The 13,928-nt window shown below is 47.0% G+C and overlaps 1 protein-coding gene across 8 annotated transcripts; it reads left to right on the top strand.

Annotated features, from left to right (window-relative positions):
* Window positions 1-17: 17 nt before the first annotated feature.
* Window positions 18-13,472, top strand: IDNK (IDNK gluconokinase). Of its 8 annotated transcripts, none has more exons than XM_025423223.3 (7): window positions 42-147; window positions 3,562-3,643; window positions 4,309-4,339; window positions 4,722-4,804; window positions 5,085-5,183; window positions 9,702-9,745; window positions 12,634-13,472. In XM_025423223.3, the coding sequence occupies exons 4-7, from the start codon at window positions 4,775-4,777 to the stop codon at window positions 12,977-12,979; spliced, it is 519 nt and encodes a 172-aa protein (XP_025279008.1). In that variant the 5' UTR covers window positions 42-147; window positions 3,562-3,643; window positions 4,309-4,339; window positions 4,722-4,774; the 3' UTR covers window positions 12,980-13,472. The 8 variants fall into 8 exon arrangements, with proteins under 8 accessions (XP_025279005.1, XP_025279009.1, XP_025279004.1 ...); XM_025423221.3 differs by having other exon boundaries at window positions 4,718-4,804; XM_049116340.1 differs by having other exon boundaries at window positions 47-147; window positions 3,562-3,578; window positions 4,718-4,804.
* The last annotated feature ends 456 nt before the right edge of the window (window positions 13,473-13,928 follow it).

The raw sequence follows: 13,928 nt of genomic DNA, 5'->3' as shown, positions 1-13,928 counted from the left end.
CCGCGCCCCGCGCCCAGCGCTCGGCCCTCGGTGCCCGGGAAGGCGGGGCGGGCGGCCGGGCCCCGGAAGGCGGCGGGAAGGAGCGCGACTGCGGGCCATGGCGGCGCCCGACGTGCTGCTGGTGATGGGCGTGAGCGGCTCGGGGAAGTAGGTCGGGGGGGCGCGCGGCGGAGGCGGGGGCTGTCACCGCTCGGCGCCCGCGGGGCCCACGGGTCCTGGGCACCCCCGGCTTGGCCTTTGCAGCCGAGGCGGCTGAGGCCCGGGGCACGCTCCCTCTCCCCACCCTCCGACCTGCCCGGCCAGAGCCCTTTGTGCAGAAGCACCTGCTGGGGCGCCGCCCGCGGTGACCCCGGCGGTCACAGGGCCCGGGTTTGGGAGCCTGTTGTCAGAACGAGGCGGAGGGTGGAGGGTGGAGGGTGCAGGGGTGCAGGGGTGCAGGGGTGCGAGGCCCGAAGCCCAGGGGCAACCCCGGTCCCGGCCTCCGCAGGCCTCGGGCGGGCCGGGGCGGGCCGGGCCGAGCTGCCGCTCCCTCCCGCGAGGTGCTGGACTTCCGTCTTGAGACTTTAGAAAGAAAAGGAATTTCACCTTGGCGTCTGTTTTCTCTGCTGTGATCAGCGTTTTTCAGCTTTAACTGGAAGGAGTCAGTGTTAATAACAGGGAGTCACAAAACCCTCTAAGGGTGTGCAAGGAGGAACACGGCCTGGCCGGCCGGGGGGCTGGGAGCTAGACTTTGGCTTCTTGATTAGACCAAAATCAAACTGTGCCCTTTACGGGAAAAGGCAGCTGCTGCCGCATTCTGCCACAGGCAGCAAAAGACACACCGGAATCCGGTGAAATAGCATAACTTCAAAGGCCTACAGTATCCTTCTAGAATCTTCTGAGCCAGGACCCGCTTGTGTGGTCAAATGTATAATTAAAGACTCTTTCTTGCTCCGGGTTAGGAAAGTATAGGTTTTCAAAGTTATTGAGGCATTTTTAGCCTTATCTCTTGGGGAATTATTTTGGAGAGTCTTGAAATAAAACAAGGAGCCTGAGAATCCTTAGCTGTTGTATGATTTGAAGAAGTTGAAGAATGTAAGATTGCTTCTATGTTGGGATGTAGTGGATGTTAAGCACCCAAGGCCTTGTTCTGATGCTGCTGCCTGGGTGTGTGAGCTTGGGCAATTCACGTGCCCCTCTCTGCCTTGGGGGGGGGGGGGGGGGGGAGTCTGAACCATATGATTTATATGCTTCCAATATTCATGCATTCAGTAATTATAGAGCCCAATCCCGACTCTGTCACTGATATATAGTGAAGAGTACAGGTAAAATTCCTACCCTCAAAGAGTTTACATTCTAGGGATGCCTGCGTGGCTCAGTGGTTGAGTATCTGTCTGCCTTTGGCTCACCGGGTGTAATCCTGGTTACCGGATCAGTTCCCACATCTGGCTCCCTGAGGGGAGCCTGCCTCTCCTTCTGTCTCTGCCTCTTTCTCTGTGTCTCTCATGAATAAGTGAATAAAATCCTTAAAAATAAAATTACATTCTAGTATGGGAGACAGGAAGTGAATAAATACATGTATATAGTGTGCTAGGCTGTGGTAGGTGCTCCAGGGGAAAATAAAGGAGAGAAACTAGGACAAAGAACAGCAGGCAGGATGGCGAGGGAAGGCTCTTCTGAGGCAGTGGTATTTGAGCAAGACCCATAAAAAGTGAGGAACTAAGCCTGATGGCTAGCTAGGGAAAGGACAGTATAGGCAGAGGGAATCTAGCAAGTGCAAAGGCCCAGGGGCTTTGTTGTATAGTGGACTACCAAGGAAGCCATTGCAGCTGAGTGATGGGAGATGAGGTCAGAGAAACAAGGTGAAGAGAAGTGGTCATATGCAGGGGATGTTCTGAAGGCAGAACCAGAAAGGTGTGTTGGACTGGATGTGGGGTAGGAGAGAGGGAGAAAGGTGTCAAGGATGACTTAAGGATTTTTGGCTTTGGTAACCAGAAGGGAGTTACTATTGATTGATGGAGAAGCAGGAAGCAGAGCAGGTTTGGAGAAAAAAATAGCATGAGCTCAATGTGGGATGTGGTGAATTGTCTGTCAGTCATCCAAGCGGGTTTGTCAAGTGGTGGATGGGATACCCAAGTCCGGAGTTCAGGAGGGGAACTTCAGATACAAATGTAGGAATCCTTGGTTCAGATATAACTTAAAGACGTAAAATGTTAGATCGTCGCAGGAGTAAAGATAAAGAAGCTGGCCAAGGACTGAGCCCTGAGCCTTCTGATGGTTAAAGTTTAGTGTCAACTGTCGCTGAGGGATAAATGAGTAATAAAATGAGAATGATTATATTGATCAGTGGATGTAGCAACATTCAGTTCTTCGGGGACTTTTGTGAACCCTTGTTAGGGCCTGGCAGGACTTTAAATCATTCTCCGTAACATTTGCGAGGAAAGAAATGACTCCAGAGAACAAGTCTCAAACCAGAAAGATTGTAGTTAAACAAGTAACAATGTCAACCAATAATTTGACTTATTTACTATGTTTACTGCCTCCCCCTCCCATACCTGAATTCAAGGGATCTTTTTCCTTTTCGTTTACTGACCTGTCTAGAACAATGCCTGGCATGTAGTAGATGCCCAGCAAATATTTGCTGACTTAATGGATGAATGAACAAATGACTGAACAGAGCTATTTGAGTAGTTGACAATGTTTGTTTTCTTTATATTTTAACAGCCTTCGTGAAGCCACTCTCAGCTTCCAACCTTTTGAATATCTTTCGTATCTAATCTATGCCCCAACTACCACTACTGTCCTACAGTCTTTTTCAGTCTCCTTGATCCTGCTTTAGACCAATACGCTTAGAGACATTTGGGCCCCAGACTGGTGTGTGATGCTTGCTCCAACCAGTCTCCTCTGAGCGAGCACTGTGCCTTATTTCTGCCGCAGGTCCCTTCCCATGTCCATGTCGAGTCCTGTTTTCTCTGGTTTAGGTTTGAATAGAGCAGGAGATAGTGGCTTTTTCTTTTCCTTCTTTCTTCTCCCCACCAGTCTACACCCAAATCTAACTGGCACTTTTTTATTTTTATTTTTAATTATTTATTCATGAGAGACACAGAAAGAGAGAGAGAGGCAGAGATATAGGCAGTGGGAGAAGCAGGCTCTTCACAGGAAGCCTGATGCGGGACTCAATCCCAGGACCCCAGGATCATGCCCTGAGCTGAAGGCAGATACTCAACCACTGAGCCACCCAGGCGTCCCTAGCACTTCTTTTAAATTGCGATTGGTGGCTGACATCTTCATCCCTGGCTGATCTTAGACTTCAGTGTAATTTCTGGTATGCACAGCTCCGGCTTCACCAGCCATGGGGCTCATCACCAGTTGGCTGCGATATGTCACCCGACGCAAGCTTCAGCACAGTGAACCTAATGGGAGAAGTTCCAATCCTCTTTGGTCCTTTGGTTACATCAGGGAGCAGGTCTCAGCTGGTGTGCTTTAACACCCACCCCCATACCTCTTCACAAAAAAGAGACAGCACCCCAGAATCCAGCTAGACTATAAGCAGGGTCTTATTTTCGTTATTTTCTGTCCTAGGGACTAGCAGGTGCTCAGTAAGTACTGGCTGAGTGAAACGAGCAGTGAGTGGATACATGTAGTTCAGTTCCCTGTTCTGCAGGTGAGAAAACAGGTTTAGAGGAACAGGTGACTTGCACACAAGCATGTGGGCAGGTAGTGGCCAAAAGACCGTGACCAGTGGTGAGGGGCTGAGACCCCAAGCCCTTCTCATCGAGAGTGCTGCCTGGAAGGGCAGCAACAGATCCTTGTCACACGCATTGCACAAAGAGCATTTACCTCCCAGGCTGACTTCTCATTCTGATTTTTATTTTATTCTTTAAGAGGGTGTCTCTGTTAAACCCCAAACACGGTGTTAATGCTTTTATGAGCTCCTTAAACCTTGTGCTGGGAGGTTAAATGCCCAGTCAGACCCCTCCTTCCAGTACCCTCAGTAAAACCTTATCTCTATTCAGTATTTTTTTCTCAAAATATAATTATCTCTAAAACAGGGACCAAAGAACTTAAGGAGTTTAAGGAGATCTTACATATTGCTTTTTGGAAGAGAAAATTAGTGGTAACTCAGTAATTATTTAAATTCCTGAAGAACACAAATGTCATGCTCTGGATTCCAGGGCTGAGAGCATTACTGTCACTGCTTCAATATCAAAAAAGTATGGGGTCTCAACACGGCAAGGTGGCTGTCTGTCTCCCAAGGCACCCCACATGGTGGGAGGCACGCAGGGCTTGGGCAGGGCAGTCACTCGAACCTTTGTGTCCTCTCTGCAGATCGACCGTGGGCGCCCTGCTGGCATCCGAGGTAATGTGTTGTGCTGCTTCCCAAAGGCGAGGCCCATTATGCTCTTTGCTTCTCTCCCTTCAGCACCCTTCTTCTGGCCCATAGTGGTTTGTAAAACTCACCACAGATGTGGCTTCTGAAACCCAGTGGAGGCATGTTGGTCTTCTTGTGATCACCAAGAGTGATGAATGAAAGGAGCAGCAGCCCAGGGAACAGGGACAGTGAGGTGGCATCACAGCCCCTGTTCCTGCGTCTGGGGGGAGGAGGGGGAGGGGAGACAGGGATGGTGGGTGGTCCTCAGGCTGCCCGTTCCCACACCTGCCCGGTAGTATCAGTCATGGTGGTTGTCACATGGGCCACACTGCCTGCCACGTACACCCTCTCACTTTGCTCTTAAAGCTAGGATGGAAATTCTATGATGCGGACGACTATCACCCAGAGGAAAATCGAACGAAGATGGGAAAAGGGATCCCACTGAATGACCAGGTAACATCTGGCCTCTGTTTCCAGCCGGGAGCCGCAGGTAGAGCTCTCTTGGTATAGAAGGGCTCACGCCAGAGATGATCATGCACAGGCCGGGGTCCTGCATGCATGTCAGCTTTGGTCTTGAACTTGTCCTGAACAGAGTGAGGAGGGGTCCCACCTCGCCCCTCCTTGGGCAGGGCCCACCTGGATGATGCATCCTTGCAGGTTTTAACCTATGGGATGTAATTCCCAAGAGGGCAGAGGCCCTCCTGTGCGGACACATGCCTTCTCCCCTCCTCAGGCCTTTCAGCCACCGGCGCAGACTCGTATCCACCCCAAAGCCAGAAAGATCATTACAAGTTCAAATCCAGCCTTTTGGAAGTTTCCCATCCATCTCAAGGTCAAGACCAAATACCCAAACGCCTCCAAATGCCCCACTCCAGTATCTTCGGTGCTGTGCCCACCCTCCTTCCTCCACCAGAGCCCCTGGGCCCCTTTCAATCGTTCCTACTGCCTTGCTCCTCCCCACAGGGCCTTTGCATCTACTTTCCCACTATCTGGAATACACTTCTGTCCCCTCTTCTGTTAACCCCACTCCTATATACTCACAGCTCAGCTCCCATGCCACTTCTTCAGGGAAGCCCTCCTGGACCTACTGAATGAAGTAAAATCTCCTGCAATAAGCCCTCCTAGCACCAGGGGCCCGTGTAGCCCTGGTCCTGGTTGCAACTTGGCATTTGAGAACTTGATTCATATTTATCTCTGCAACTAGATTTTCCTTCTGAAAGTGCAAGGACTGGGGCCTGTTAACTGTCCTATACCCCCAGGGCAGGCCACACAGCGAAGGTCAGAAGATACTTGTGACTCAGTTGTGAGTGAACGCGTGATGGAGAGAAGGAAGGAAATGAGGAGTACTGTCACGAGGCCATTTCCTAAGGGCCCCTCCCAGAGCAGAGGTACAAACTGGCCTGGCTGGCGTAACTAGCTGTGGCCCAGGAGACACAAAGGTATCATCCACACCGTGGCTGAGAGCAGGGGACGTGTCCAAAGGGCAGGAACAGAGCGGAGCTGGCCAGAGCCCAAAACTGCCACTACGCTGCCACTAGCTCACTCTGTCCCCTTTGTCCTGCCTCAAGGCATTAGAGCCCCCACCATTACTGGGTCTAACTCTAGGGACTCTGAGTGTACACTTCTGGGAGTGCGGCCTGTGTTGGCAAAGATTCAGACTTTGGACCATCAAAATTAAGTTTGTGGCATTTGATTTTAGAAGACTGGTAGAGGGAACCATAAAAGAGATACAGAATAATAACTGAGGCATAATAATGTTATACCAGAGATAAAGACTTGGTGCAGATAACCTGGCTCCTGTGTGGCCTTTGGCACATGACTTAGTCTCTCTGTGCCTCATTTTCCTCCTGTGAAGTACGGATGGTAACAGGACCCATTTCAGTGGGTTCTTGGATTAAATGAGATTCTACTAAAAAAAAATATGCACAGTGAAGTACCCAAAGCATTTAGTAAATATCACTTATGCTTGTCACTAATGAATCCATCCGTACTTTATGGGTATTTCTACCGAGTGTGTGAAATATGACTGTGCCAGTGTTATTTTTCTCCTTGGTGAATGCAAATAAAAGTTAAGTTAAAGAACGAAGTAAAGCAACCCAAATGCGATTTGAACACCCTTCATCTTGTTCACAAGCGAGGCTTGTTAAGTGGGCAGGATGGATGGTGGGGGGACAGGGAGGTAGAGTTCAGAAGAGGAATTTTTTGTATGGAAGGAAAGGTTATTGGTCACTGGAAGAAACATTATGAGTCACTAAATACCTTCAGGAGAAACTGCACCTTTTAGCCAGACTTTAGACTTGCTCTTTCAGGGAGAGAAAGCTGGGATGGCAGAGGCATCACGTTCTTGAGGAGAGCTCAGCCGAGAGTGAAGGTGTGGGCTTCAGCCAGGCTGGCACCCAGGGCCCCTGCGGGTCACCTTAGTGACCCCGTGAGGAGGACCAAGGGGAAAGTCAAGGCAGAGGTACAGGTTCCTTGGGGAGGCTCGGGCAGGGCTGGGGTTTGAAGAGAAAGAACCTGCGTTGAATATTCCAAGGGCTCTGTAAGGCTATTTAAATGTACATGAATATACAATAAATGTAAGCTCCAGTTCTCAGGTCACGCCGCCACATTTCAAGCGTGGCTGGTGGCCACCATCCAGATGGCACTGAGGCATGACAGAAAGCTCTAGTGGATGGCCCTGGCCTAGAGAAATGTGCCCCCCAGGCTGTGATACGATGTTAGTGTGATGATGATAATGATCAAGCATCTGCGAGCTCCCACCCCCCGACCCAGGTCCGTGTGTCCGGACGCCCACGGTGACATGTAAGCAGACTGCAAAGTCTGTTCAATGAGGGTTTTTTGAGAAAAATTTTCCTGATTATAAATTTAATACTTGCTCTGTTTATAGAAAATTTGGAAAGTACTGGAAAACATCTTTACAGAATATGTCACCCTTGGTTTTATCTTTCAAAAACCCCTACAAATTTTGGAGGGTTTTTTTCCTATCTTTTTTGGGGTATATATTCTTTTTACATGCTTTCTTCTGTGGTCTCACGTTTATTTTCACACCAGGTAAAAACCAGTCCCTGCCCCTGCTCTTCCCCTCCTCCTCCTTCCTTCTGCTCTGTCCGCCTCCCACAGCAGTGCTGGACATACTTGGCCTCTGAGTTGTTCCTCTGAGTTTAGCTCCCCTTCTCCCTCTAATCACCATCCCCTCCCAGGAGACACCACAGGTCTCTAGAGGTTTCCATCATATCACTCACAGGCCCAGGAATCTTTCTCTGTCCTCTTGATGCTCTAACTCCTGCATGAACGCCTGCATGCACAGAACTGGCGCTGGGGGCACACCACCCACAATGAGATGACATTGAATGTCAGACCCAGCAGGCAGAGATGGGTCTGAATGAGCAGAAATGCTCATTTCAGTTATGTTGTTTCCTCTTCTCTTCCCCTAAGACTCTTTGTGTGTTTGACTTCCATAATTTATCCTACCATCCATAGTAACTACTCAGAATGAGTGAATCTGCTCTAATATCTCCTTCTTGTTTCAATTTCTGCTTCTGTGAAGAGATCTCAGTCACTCCCTTTTTGTCACAAATGTGAACACAAAATTTGGAGCTCATGCCCCAAGTCCTCCCTAAAATCCTTATGGCAAAGTCCAACCTCTTTAACAGGTCACTCAGGTCCTTGACCACCCGGTCCACAAGGTTTCTCCTGACCTTCCTTACCCCCACACCTCCTGTTCAGCAGTGCTAAGCAGCATCTGCTTCATTCATTTACTCAAGAGTCTCCGCACACCATCTTTAATACTCCTACTCTTAGATTATGCCCTTCCCTCTATTTAGAAATGTACAACAAAAAGTGCTGTCAGGACGCCTGGACAGCTCAGTGGTTGAGCATCTGCCTTTGGCTCAGGGTGTGATCCCGGGGTCCTGGGATGGAGTCCCTCATCAGGCTCCCTGCAGAGCGCCTACCTCTCTCTCTGCCTGTGTCTCTGCCTGTCTTTCATGAATAAATAAAATCTTAAAAAAAAAAAAAAAAAAAGTGCTGCCAACCAAAACTTATGGGATGCAGTTGAAACATTACTTAGAAGGAAATGTATGCCCTATGAATGCATTTCTGGAAAAACAGTAAGAATGGAAAGTAATGAGCTAAGTGTTCAAGGAGGAAAAACAATAAACAAAAAGAATAAGAAAAAAATAGAAGTGAATGCTGAAATTAACAAAATATAGAACAAAGGAACAAAAGCTAATCCCATTGTTAGTGATGAGCAATGCTGACTCAAAAAATAAAAAGACAAATCTCTAATAAGACTGACCAAGAGTGGGGGAGAAAAGCACAATTAAGACTAGGGATGAGGGGCAGCCTGGGTGGCTCAGCGGTTTAGCGCCGCCTGCAGCCCAGGACGTGATCCTGGGGTCCTGGGATTGAGTCCCACATCGGGCTTTCTGCAGGGAGCCTGCTTCTCCCTCTGCCTGTGTCTCTGCCTCTCTCTCTCTCTCTCTCATGAATAAATAAATTTTTTAAAAATCTCAAAAAAAAAAAAAAAAAGACTAGGGATGAAAAGAGGGCTGTGAATAAACCGTTAGTAAATTTAAAGACTTAAATTGGACAACTTAGAAAAATATAAATTACTGTGGGAAAATGGGCTTGGATGGCAGTGACCTGGTGCTGGGGACGAGTCTGCTTCTCCCCCCACAAATGAAAATAAGACCTTGCTGATGCTGCATCTGGCTTAAGAATCAGAAGATCTTAAGTCCAGAGATCTAACTGTATGTGTCATCCCTTCCTGCTACCTTAGATACCAAAACTGAATCAAGAATAGAAAACCTGAACATAACACGATGTTCATTAAAAAAACTGAAGAAAAATAAATAAAATTAATAAAATTAAAAATTAAAAAACTGAATCTGTAATCAGAGATCTCTCCTCAAAACAGCCCCAGGCCCAGATGGTTTTTCAGATGAATTTTGGTCAGCTTGGACCTCTGTAACAGGATACTACAGACTGGGGGCTTAAACAGGAGACTTTCAGTTCTCACAGTTCTAGCGTCTGGAAGCCCAAGATCAAGATGCCAATATTGTCAGGTTCTTGGTGAGGGTCCTCTCCCTGGCTCACAGGTGTGGGAAAGAGGAGCGGTTACAGCACAGGAGAGAGAGCACAAATTAGCTCCCTGGTCTCTTCAAAGGGCGCTAATCCCATCATAATGCTGCTGTGCTTAACTGCCCAGAGACTTGACCCTGCAGCAGCCTTGTACATGGCCTACTTCTCAAAATCACTAAGATTTCTCACTGATGAACATGATTAACAGTATTTCTACACAAATAAACAGTATCTGGGAAAGTCACTTTTGTGTCTGCTTTAATTTCAGGACAGGATTCCATGGCTCTGCAACTTACATGACATTTTACTAAGGTAAGAGAGCATCAGGCCTTGATAGCCAACAGGTAAAGGAAACTAAAGGAGAGGCATGGGGATCCCTGGGTGGCTCAGTGAGTGGTTTAGCGCCTGCCTTCGGCCCAGGATCCTAGAGTCCCAGGAATGAGTCCCACATCAGGCTCCCTGTATGGAGCCTGCTTTTCCCTCTGCCTATGTCTCTGCCTCTCTCTCTATGTCTATCATGAAAAAAATAAAATTAAAAAAAAAAATACACTCCTGAAGTCACAACTGGCTGGTGACTAAGGATCCCAGAAATGGAGTGGACTTCTGTTAAGTAACCAACAATGATTTAAATCAGCCAGAACCCACCTGTAATTTATTTTTTTTTTTTTAATTTTTTTATTTATTATTTATGATAGTCACACACACAGAGAGAGAGAGAGAGGCAGAGACACAGGCAGAGGGAGAAGCAGGCCCCATGCACCGGGAGCCTGACGTGGGATTCGATCCCGGGTCTCCAGGATCGCGCTCTGGGCCAAAGGCAGGCGCCAAACCGCTGCGCCACCCAGGGGTCCCCCCACCTGTAATTTAGTTGGGTTCTGGAGATGAACCTTCTAGATAGCTTCACAGTTATCATCTAGAAATCTTGGTCAGCTGGCTTCCATAAGCCCATTTCTTCATTTGAAAATAGGGATAAATATAGTTCTTACTCACAGATTATTGTGAGAATTAGTGAGATGAAGTATGGGAGGCACTCAGAACGGTATCTAAAACACAGTAAGTGCTGGAGAGGTGGTAACTGATGCTACCACGGTTCTAGTCACATCTTGGTCACTACTTCTTCCCCCTACTTCAAGCTGTGGCAACCAGGAAAGACCTGGGGTCATTTGTAAATGAACAGATAATTGGTCACCAGAACTGCAGTCCCAAATTGTCCTGCTCTGTATTGTGCCTCTGGTCCCCTCCACCCATCTGGGGACCTGACCCCTAGGAATCCTGGTTGGGATGTGGAGAAGGATAAAGAAAAGGCGGGGAATAGCTTATAAATCTTGCTTTCTAAAATCTTGCTAGCTTTTTTTTTTTTGTCAATGCAATTTATATAACTTTTAAATTTTAATACAGTTTCAAATTTACAGGAAGGTTGCAAGAGCAGTACAGAATTTTTACATATCCTCCACCTATTAACATTTTGCCCCATTTGCTTCATTATGAATGCAATTTATAAACATGATCATGCTTAATAAAACAATTTTATAGCAATTTATAATTAATCAATATTAGTAAAAATGATTTAAACCCAAGCTAAAAAAATACAACTTTGCTGCCAGGGTTAACAAATAAAAATCTAATCAGATATAAATTGCAGCCTTTGAATTGGAAAGTTCATTGGATTTTGCCCTATCTATAACCCACACATAATTATGGGTGACAATGTTAGGACACCCAAGGGTGACCACAGTGATGTTCATTTCAATGTGAGCTTATTTTTCAAAGGAGAATCACTCTAAATGGCCTTTGAAAAAAAAAGCTGTTAATGCCAAAACAATATTTGTTTTTGAGAGAGAGAGAGAAGTGTGGGGAGGGGCAGAAGGTGAGAATCTTGCTTTCTTCTAAAATGAAGCAAGATTTTAGCAAGCAAGCAAGATTTCATTTAGCAAATGAAGCAAGATTTTTCTAAAAGCAAGCAAGCAAGCCTTCTAAAATTTCTAAATGAAATCTTGCTTTCTAAAATGAAGATATTTTTCATATTTTATAAATCTAAAACCATCTGCACCATACGCAATTAGAATATACTTCACCTTAAAAATTCAGTTTACTTTTTCACATGGCACCGACGCAGCTGGCAACCCTGTCTTTGCAGAGGTTTGGAGTTTAGGGCTTCAGGGTTTGAGAAATCCTACCCACCTGAGTCTCTAATACAAATAGGCTTGTCAGAGATCAAATACACTGACCTGTGATGGAAGCAGAAGTGAAGATCCTCAGGAGAGCAGTGATCAGACCCAGAATAACCAAGCTCTCACCCACGGCCTCTGGGAAAAGCCAGAAGGCTCAGGTACATAAGTTTGTTGCTTATGATACATTCCATCCACTGAATCTCAAGTGTATACTGGCTGTAGGTCAGAAGCAGACCCCTTCAGAACTCTCCATTCTAAAGCAAACATTCTACCAAGTTCCCAAGTCACGGTTTACCCTTCACGTCTTGAGTCCCTTCCCAGCCAAAAACGACTGCCTCTCCTGCCCACAGACAGGGGGGCACACAGCAGCTTGGTGGAACTGGGGGCTCACTTCCTTGTGCAGTGTCGGCGCACGCTGCTTTCCCTTTTTGGTGCCTTATCACTCTGCGTCTATTTCTGGCTCAGGTTTTTTTCTTAGCACATCCCTGGAAGCTTCTCATCTCTTGCTCATCTTGACCACACAGAGTCTGATACTCCCTTTTTTCCTGCTTTCTCCAATTCTCCACGGGTAACTTCACCCGACTTCCAGCATAGCGGGAAAACCCAGTTGTAAAATTCATATCACTGAACACCTGTAGAGAACCTGAGCCGATGTGTGTGTCCATGTCCACAAGTGGTGGCTGAGCCACATCCTACATTCACAGCACAGCTGACACCTACCGAGCACTTCCTGTGACCTGGCCACCTTGATAAACTTTTTCTCACAATTCTATGGACAGGTACTCTATGTAGCCCCATTTAGCAGAAAATGAACTGATGCTCAGGGAGGTAAATACCTTGCCCAAGGGATGGCTCAGTTCACTAGCAGAAGGAAGAGCTTTACCTTAAAGCCTGGACTGCCTAATACTTGTCTGCCATTTTGTAATGCCTTCCACTGGCAGAGAAGTAGGACCGGAGTCTTCGACCTAGAATTGACACCAATGATTTTCAATGTCCTTATTCTTAGTCCCACTCCCCCTTTTTTAACAGAGATGTAGCCTCCGGACAGCATGTGGTTCTAGCCTGTTCAGGTCTGAAGAAAATGTACAGAGACATCTTAATACGAGGAAAAGATGGCACACCTCTGAAGTCTGATGGGACAGGGAAGGACAAACAGCCAGCCGAGGTGAAGCTCCTCGTGGTCCATCTGAATGGGTCGTTTGAGGTCATCTCTGGACGCTTACTCAAAAGAAAAGGACATTTCATGCCTCCTGAATTACTGCAGTCCCAGTTTGATACTCTGGAGCCCCCATCAGCTCCAGAAAATTTCATTCAAATCAGTGTGGACAAAAATCTTTCAGAGATAATTGCTACAATCGTGGACACTCTAAGATAAAAGGAGAACAGTTTCAGATTGGCAGTCTAGAACAATCAGGAAACCTCTATTCCATCCCAAACTATGTTCTGGTGTCTTTGCCAATACTGTATTCTAAATTCCTAAGGTGAACAAATCATAGTGTACTGAGATACACTTTTGGGGGTATATTTTTAGGAATTTGTACTCTGACACACTGAGAGGAAACAGCAGGGAACTCTGAAAGTAAAGCTTCAGTAGAAATTCAAATTCCTATGACCTAATCAAACGATCAGAGGGAAGCCCGTAATCGATGCTGTAAACCACCACCTTATTTAGAACATTTCTTGATCATACCTATATTTGAACAAATAAATCAAACTTGGCTATCCTTGGTATCCCCTAGAAATTGGTCCCAGGAGCAGAAACGTGTACAAAATCAACCACTCACCACCAAGTCATGTCACACCACACACTTCTAATCCTCTCCTCTCTCCTTGGATTATCTCAAGGTAAATAAATTAAAAGCACAGTGGATGAAGCATGAGACTCACTGACCAGCCGTCCCCACTCATTTTGCAGAGACCCTTGTGAGACCAGGCAGGTGTCAGCCACCTGCCTTCCTGCTGCAAAAGCCATCAGCAACAGATCCTAGGACAAAGAAGGAACACCACAGCTGTTACAGCCCAGACATGAAATGAACCTTTCACATGGGCAGCAATGTGCCAGGGGCAATGGGGCTAGGGGAGGCCGTGTAGGACGTTGGGAGGCACGGGTGCATGCCAGTCTACTCAGCACAGGAGAGCAGCCAATCTAGTCAGCACAGGCTGGGTTTCAGCCCTTCCCCCAGAGGCTCCAGAAAGAAGTTTCTTTATCTCTTTATCATAACCAAAGCCACAGAATGCAGCTACTCTGCAGGGCCACCGAATAGCCCTGCCCTGAAAGTGAATTTTGGAACCAATAACCTGTTTTTCTCCAAGGGCATGCAGTC

The sequence above is a fragment of the Canis lupus genome, chromosome 1, assembly GCF_003254725.2.
Source record: "Canis lupus dingo isolate Sandy chromosome 1, ASM325472v2, whole genome shotgun sequence".
Classification (NCBI taxonomy): Eukaryota; Metazoa; Chordata; class Mammalia; order Carnivora; family Canidae; genus Canis; species Canis lupus.
This window is presented reverse-complemented; position numbering and strand designations above follow the sequence as displayed.

Excerpts from the sequence above, each read along its gene's own strand:
- IDNK (XM_025423219.3), top strand. The coding sequence starts at position 98 with ATGGCGGCGCCCGACGTGCTGCTGGTGATGGGCGTGAGCGGCTCGGGG. Across the intron at positions 5,184-9,701 it reads AGTTTCCCATCCATCTCAAG|GACAGGATTCCATGGCTCTG; the intron begins GTCAAGACCAAA and ends CTTTAATTTCAG. Across the intron at positions 9,746-12,633 it reads TTACATGACATTTTACTAAG|AGATGTAGCCTCCGGACAGC; the intron begins GTAAGAGAGCAT and ends CTTTTTTAACAG.